Source organism: Helianthus annuus, chromosome 17 (genome assembly GCF_002127325.2).
Source record: "Helianthus annuus cultivar XRQ/B chromosome 17, HanXRQr2.0-SUNRISE, whole genome shotgun sequence".
Classification (NCBI taxonomy): domain Eukaryota; kingdom Viridiplantae; phylum Streptophyta; class Magnoliopsida; order Asterales; family Asteraceae; genus Helianthus; species Helianthus annuus.
Window position 1 is genome coordinate 40,390,577 of NC_035449.2, and position 7,674 is coordinate 40,398,250.

Here is a 7,674-nt window from a genome sequence, read left to right on the forward strand (position 1 = left end):
GGTATGGGTGTGAATAAATGACTTCATAACTGCTGAAAGAAAATTACCATTTGTTTTTATTTTATTTTAGTCAAGTATTAAAATGTTGGTTAGGTTTACTTTGACTGAGTATAATAATTTGGTTGTGTTGTCTTTTTTAATTTAAAAGTTATAGTTAATGTGTCGGTTAATTTGGCCGAGTGTAATGTTTCGGTTGTTAAAATCATCTATGGTGTTCAAGAGAAACTTTGATATGTGACAATAAGGCTGCGAGGTATGGGGATCGTCCCCGGTTCGTTCTGGTCCGGCGCCGGGCCAAACACCCCCCCCCCCCAGCTTCGTCCTCACCGTCCCTTTCCAGATGTTGGTGCCGGTCCACAAAAGGACAAAAATCATCCCTCCCCCTCTCTCACACACCTATACATACAATATATACATATACGTTTTAGGTCCATCCCCCCATTTCCATACCTCCATCCTCTTTGTCTCATCCTCACACCCATCCTACGTGACGGATCATCCTCCAAGGGAGGACCATCACCATACCGCATAGCCTAAGCACATTTTAACTATCATATGATGTAAAAAAAATAGAAATGAATACTGCAGACTTAAAGCTATTATTATTAAGTTAACTTACAATAGTAATCATTAAATCCATAACAACTCCAAAAGAAAGTAGATGAAGCAATAACTCATCAAGTCAACCTCTTGGAAAATGTGTTGAACCATAATTTTGACATTTATGTGAGCTCAAGACTCAATGTGTTTGAACGTGTTTAGTATTCAATTTGACATTAACACCAAGTTGAATAAGATAAATACTTCTTAAGGTTAAGATTAGAATATTTTATTACTTTAATTGCACAAATTGCTCATGTGATTTGATCATACTGCAAACTTAGTCCAAACATCGGTGCACACGTTGTACATTTAACCCTCATCGTTAATACCCATCGGGTTTTTTTTATGATAGTCTCATGTGTCATCCATGTGAAGGTAATTCAGTCTTTCAAATTGCAAACTCTAGTAAAATATTCCTCTCTCTACACATTGTCGTTTGTTCGACTTCCTTCAACAAGCCATAACGTTCGTTCGACTTCTTTCAACACACACAACATCACACGTCATTGAACGTTTATATAGTTTATATAACTAGTGACCTTTTTCAAACTTTAGCTTTTATTAGACTTCTACTTACATATATTCCTTAGGGTGAGAGGGGCCCTCTCTTAGACCATATGTAATGGGGCTTTATAAGGGCATGAAAGATTTTGATAATGCCCTTACACCATTACTCATGGGCATTATAGGGGCATGAAGAGTGAGGGGCATTTCTATAATGGGTTGAGATCCTGTACAAACAGTGCTAATTATAAGAACCGTAAGAACAGATCTGAACCATTGTTAATTTAAATCAAGGGTTGATATTGATTATAAATAAAACTCTTATAATTAAAAATTACTACTAACAAATTAGGGGTAATTTTGTAAAATTGCTAGTCATTTGACCATTTTCTATTAAATACAAATTCCACCAAGGTTTTTTAAACTAAAATAACTTTTATATACTTCATTATTTTTTTTAAAAATATATACCATAAAATCAAGTATTTTTTTATCTTTAATATGAGTACCATATTGCTATACCTTTTTGTATTTATAAAAGTGTTTTTTAAAAAAAGTTAACAAAAGGTCTTTTATATTTGTGCTAATAAGGTGCTGATTATGTGTTAATTACAAAATAATACAAACAAACACCAAAAGTAGATATAGTCAGCACATCTGGTGTGCTGATAATGGAGAACGATTGAAGATGTTGTGCTAATGTCGTTTATGTTGATAATGGAGAACGATTCGAGGACGATGTGCTGATAATGAAGAACGATTAATGATGTTGTGCTAATTATATAGTGTTGTGCTGATTATATTTTTTGTAATTATTTTTAATTAGTTATAAATAAATATGGTCAAAAAGTCTAAATTACCCCTAAACTAATTTTTTATTGATAGACACTTGTCAATTATGTATTGGTTCTTATGGTTCTTACAAACTTAAGTGTTTGTATTTGATCCCATTCCTTTCTATAATAATGCCCAAAGAGAAGAAAAATAATGGAAAGTAATAATAAATGAAATGGGCATTAACCATTACACCTTTTTTAAAAGGGCATTATGATGATGATGTGGTGAAAAATGCCCCTTAGTGGGCATTAACCATTACCTATGGTCTTAGGGGGGGGTGACCTCTCTTACAAAAAACCAATCAACACGCGCCACGTCAACTCCCCCCTTAACTCCCCCCACACCCTTAATTTGATGGCGGCACTCCTCTCTTAATTACATCTCATCATCATCCTCTCTCTCTCTCTCTCTCTCTCAGCATCTTCTCTCTCTCTCCTCTCTTTTTGTGCGGTGAACACCCACCGCTCCCCACTCGCCGCAAACACTCCCCGAGGGGTCGGCGGCGGTGTTCCCGCTCGGGGACTACACACCCCGCACCCCTCCCCGGAAAGTGCCCCGCTCACCCTTACAGATTATATGCATTCACTTTGTTTTGACTTTTGATGTGAATTACATGCCAAAAGATGCTACTAGGATAGCCCTAGAAGTATATCCATCTTATGGTTTGGGGATTTCTATGAATTATAACACTGAACTGATGAACATATTATATAAAATTTTGAACTCAGTAACTAGCATTCTCAGAACCGGACTCAGAACCGCATAATACACAACCTGTCCGGTTAAGTACTTCTAAACCACCTTTATTTAGGCCGGTCAGTTATGTCGTTGACCAGTTGGACCGACGACCCAAATCCGTGCTTAAACCAGATATTCAAAAATTATCTAGTTTTTTATATCCTTACAAATTCCCATTTACATTTACTATTTCAGATTCCGTATATTGTTTATTACATTTTTTGCAATCCAATATTTGAAACCGGTCTGACCGATAGACAGGTAAAGTATTCAGTTTGATCAACGATCCAGTTATTGAAACATTAATAAAAATAAAAACAAAGGTGAGACCACTTGGCGCCGCGCAGCCACATTTTGACTTTAGGGCTGGGACCAACATTTATGTTTTATAATGATTTTCTAGCAGGCCATCTAGTTGCATGTGGTCCGGTTCAAACAACTGACAAGAATGATCAGAATTAGGGCCACCACAGATGGATGGACTGTGAACATCATCAGTACTCAGTAAGGGACAAAAACATGCCCGGATAGATAATGGGTCGGGTCTCAGCAATTACGTTGCAAAGCTGAATAAGCATTATTGGTTAGTTATTAAATATAAAAAGAACTGGCTGCAAAAACTCAAACAAACTTCTAGTAAAAAAACTACTGTTGAAATGTCTAACTCGATCTGAAATTTGTACATAACTTGGAAATGTGACGTATATACAGCTAAACATAAAAGCAACCGCCGCTAACAGACTGCAGAAGATCAGGAAAGACGGTAATGATACTTACTAACCAGGGATGGCTGCAAAACGGTACCCTTTTGCACCCCTCCATGAATAATATGCAATTCGTGTCTCGTAGAACCCTAAATGAATAATCATTATCAACAATGCTAACAAAAACATATATGTTTAAAATATCTGGTTGATAAATAAGGTGCGTAAAAGAAAATCAAAACCGCTGTAAATAGCATATCGAGCAGGGCCGGCAATGGGTCAAAATAGGTAAATTTTATGCAGTTTGTACATCTTTTGATAAAACGATTTCGAAAGTCTTAAACAGTTGAGTAAACTATGGGTGATTTTTAAATTGTTCAACCCGTTTGCTTTTTAAGCTAAAAGTTCATTAATGAATATAAATACAACACGTATGGACCGATTTCACATACATAGATGGTCAATGAGGGTTGTATTTTATTTCTAACAGGTCAAACTTTGAAGCTTACCTTAAAAAGAAAACAGGTCAAACGGGTCGGAAGTTGCCCAAAATGTTTTAAAATGCTTTTAACCTCATAAATTGCTATACTTTATTTAAAATACATATTAACATTTTAAGAGTAAAATGCCAAAATCGTCCCTGAGGTTTGGGCACTTTTGCCTGTTACATCCAAAATAAGAATTATTTTGTAACTGGACCTCTGACGTTTCATTTTTGTTGTCATTTCAATTGAAATCACTAACTAAGTTGAAATGTATCGTTAACTCAGTGACGATTTTGGCAATTTCGTTAACACAGGGACGATATTGGCAATTTACCCATTTATTTTTTTGCTTTTAAATTTTTTTAATATTTTTATCCTTATAGACAATACCTGGGAGGAAGGTGAGTGTCCCAAGTCCAAACAGGCCATACGCTTGCGACCGGTCACCGCCCATGTGGCCTGTGAAGATGAATAATGAAAGGAGTAGAAGCACGCATCCAAAAAAGAGAAGAAAAAGTGCAAGCGCAATGGACTTCCATGGGACTTTATCGAATGATTCTGCTGACATGTCAAACCTAGGGTCAAATGTGCCTTCTCTACCAACATTGTCTTCATCGACAGCCAGTCGAGTGTAATTAATGTTCCGTCTAGACGTCATATCTACTGGTTTCGACTCTGAATTGTTGAAAACAAGTTCTAAAACAACACAAGCGTCCAATCAAGATTCAGACACCTGCTTTCAACAAACGGTGTAGTTCAGAATAAAGTCAAGATCAAACAACTAAATAATAGCTACAACATGACTCGAATAATCGGACAAAGACACAAAGTGGACCAAAATTTTGATAGTAAAAAACAACAGCAACTACAACAGATCAGTTATTGGTTTATATTTTAACTTCATTTGTATTGGTGTTGATGTTTACTTTAAGATAATGTATTTGACGGTCACTGTTCAGCAGAACACGTAAACTAAGTGTTAGGTTAGGATGAATGGTTTGAGATCGCATAGGTCCTGCCAGGTCTGATCAATATGCATCTTAATATCTTATGTGTGTTGGTTGCAAAAACAGGTCTATCAACCATGATCCTTTCTGTTCCTAACTAATATTTTTCATCGACTACAAATGACATCAAAATTCATGATTCAACCCCTATCCACCATTTAAATTCTTACATTTTCAGCATATCATGAATATCTTTTCCCAATGCCATGTATACATGAATGATAAAACACACACAACTAAACCACTAGCATTTAAAGTAGTCTTACAACAACAACAACAACCATACCTAGTAAATCCCACAAATAGCAAAGCTACTTATAGGGTCTGGAGAGGGTGGGATGTAGACAAACCTTGCCTCTATCCCTAGGGATAGAGAGGCTGCTTCCAGAGAGACCCTCGGCTCCAAAACGAACAGCATACCAACACAACAAGTCAAAGAATATAGAAATAAGAAGTCAGCAATACCAAGAAAGTTATCAGAGTGACATAATATAATGTAAATCATGTATAATAGCATACAACATCATTTGGGCATAAACACAAGAAAGCAATCACCGGTAAGGTCACTTAAAGAATAAGAAAACCTACGTCCCTAAACTACACCTAAGACCTTTCTGCAATATCCTCTAGAAGTCCTTAACCCTAATCCTACGTCTCCACGCAGTCCTATCTTGGACCATGTCCTCAGAAAGATGCAACTCTAAATCATGCCTAATTTGCTCATCCCATGTCAGTTTGGGTCTGCCTCTTCCTCTCCTCCCCTCCACAGTAAGAGTTTCCACTACTCTAACTGGTGTCGTCGTTTTTCTCCGCTTCACATGCCCAAACCATCTCAATCTCCCCTCCTTAATCTTATCTGATATACTAGCCACTTCTAATCTTTTCCTAAAAACCTCATTTCTTATACGATCTAACCTCGTGTGACCACACATCCACCTCAGCATCCTCATCTCTGCTACCTCCATCTTGAGCGCTTGTGTCTTCTTGATAGCCCAACAGTCTGTTCCATATAGCATAGCGGGCCTAACTGCTACCCTGTAAAATTTTCCCTTTAGTTTAGTTGGGAACCTCCTATCGCACACTACCCCACTAGCTGCCCTCCATCTACACCAGCCAGCCTGTATGCAATGGGTTACATCACTATCTATGCCACCATCTCTTTGTACAAACGACCCCAAATATTTAAAGTAGTCTTAAAATGGCTAATACATTGGAGTGAAATTGCCAAAAAAAAATCATTTAAATATTAGTAGACCACTCATAACAGCACTTGTCCTCAAGGCTAGAATATTAACAGTTAAAAGATAGAGGACGTATATGATTCCCTGCTTTTAAGTTCATGTTCAGTAGCAAGTGAAACAACGTCGAATGTCTCTTTTAACACAGACTCAAATATTTTTTTGCGTAAACTGAACAATCAGAGACTGGCAGACACAATCTCAAGACGTTTCATAAGCGTTTGGCTGTATGGTTTTTACCGGATGTAACTAGTACAAGTATTATTCTATTACATCCGGTTTACTTTCATCTTCTAACCTCTCTTATTTATGCTGGCTGCTGTTTCCTTCACCTACTATAAGGGGAGGGGGGTGGTCACTAGTGATAGAATTCTATCACTCACAAGCACCAATCAAGTTCCGCCATGTCAGCAACCATTTTTCTATCACTCACAACCTTTTTTAGCGGGGGTGGTCATCACTCACCACCACAGCCAACAATTTCCCCCCAACCAACAATTACAATCACAAAACAAAACAATAACGCGTTGAAAAAATAAAGAAAATTGATTTCGTGGAAAAATCACGCGTGGAACTTTTGTTGTGGGGGTGGGATTTGTTATGTATAACGCGTTGAAAAACTTTATCACGGAAAATTAACGAGGTGCCCCCCCTCCCCTAAACACCCTCATCATCAAGGTAAGTAACATTAATAATATTCACCTGCTGATAACCCCAACCCAATTATGAGCAAAAGTTTACATAACTACCTCAAACACTTGACTAACTATAACATAATCAACTATCATTTGTATACCTAAACAAGAGGTGAAATCAAGCAAAGGATTCAAGTAAATCATGAAGGAGGATATACTTAGACCTCTATCGCTAGTAAGTACGTCAAACTACTAGGGTAAAAAACACACAGAGCAGGTTGTTGAGAATTAGGTCAAATTGAAATGGAGAACTTACCAAACGAATATCAACCATTTAGGTTAGGGATCCAGATTCGAGATTTTCAGACTTCAGCTGTTTACTACTGAAATAAATTTAGTTAAACCTACCTGAATTGCATCTTGTCGTGTGTTCCACCTTTTTTTTAGAATTCTGATCCGTAATAGTTTTTGTTAGAAAAGATTAACAAGTACGTAGTATATGTTACACCTTTTTCATCCTATATCTATATCTATCCCATTTTTTTTTTTCAACAACAGATGGTTTTACAAAGTGTAACATTTTAAATTTAGTTTTTTTATGAGTTTTTGTTGATGCAACAAATACTAGATCGATGATGGTAGCTGGGCTGGTTAGGCAAAAGGGTTAGAGGGTTCGGTTTTGCCTAACGCAGGTCGTGGGTCCCCCCACGTTTGTTAGACGTGGAGAGATGTTCACTAGTTAGATTTTGTTGTTTGCTCGAGATCCTCCACTGAAATGTGTTCAGCTTCGGATGTGAGAGCAATGGGAATGTGTGTGTTGAATGTGATGAAGAGTGACTCGCATGGAACAAGTACTCAAGAGCAATGACCAGAGATCCCAATGGAATCAGGGCTGATCGGAACATCCTTTGCACTAAATGAAG

At 37.2% G+C, this 7,674-nt stretch overlaps 1 protein-coding gene across 4 annotated transcripts; it reads right to left on the bottom strand.

The window, feature by feature from the left end:
• Window positions 1–3,253: 3,253 nt before the first annotated feature.
• LOC110921120 (transmembrane protein 230) lies at window positions 3,254–7,292 on the bottom strand. Of its 4 annotated transcripts, none has more exons than XM_022165393.2 (3): window positions 7,160–7,292; window positions 4,262–4,604; window positions 3,254–3,535 (listed from the first exon to the last, which is right to left on the bottom strand). In XM_022165393.2, the coding sequence occupies exons 2-3, from the start codon at window positions 4,527–4,529 to the stop codon at window positions 3,459–3,461; spliced, it is 345 nt and encodes a 114-aa protein (XP_022021085.1). In that variant the 5' UTR covers window positions 4,530–4,604; window positions 7,160–7,292; the 3' UTR covers window positions 3,254–3,458. The 4 variants fall into 4 exon arrangements, with proteins under 4 accessions (XP_022021085.1, XP_022021084.1, XP_035842876.1 ...); XM_022165392.2 differs by having other exon boundaries at window positions 7,068–7,245; XM_035986983.1 differs by lacking the exon at window positions 7,160–7,292 and adding an exon at window positions 5,229–7,048.
• Between the last annotated feature and the right edge of the window lie 382 nt (window positions 7,293–7,674).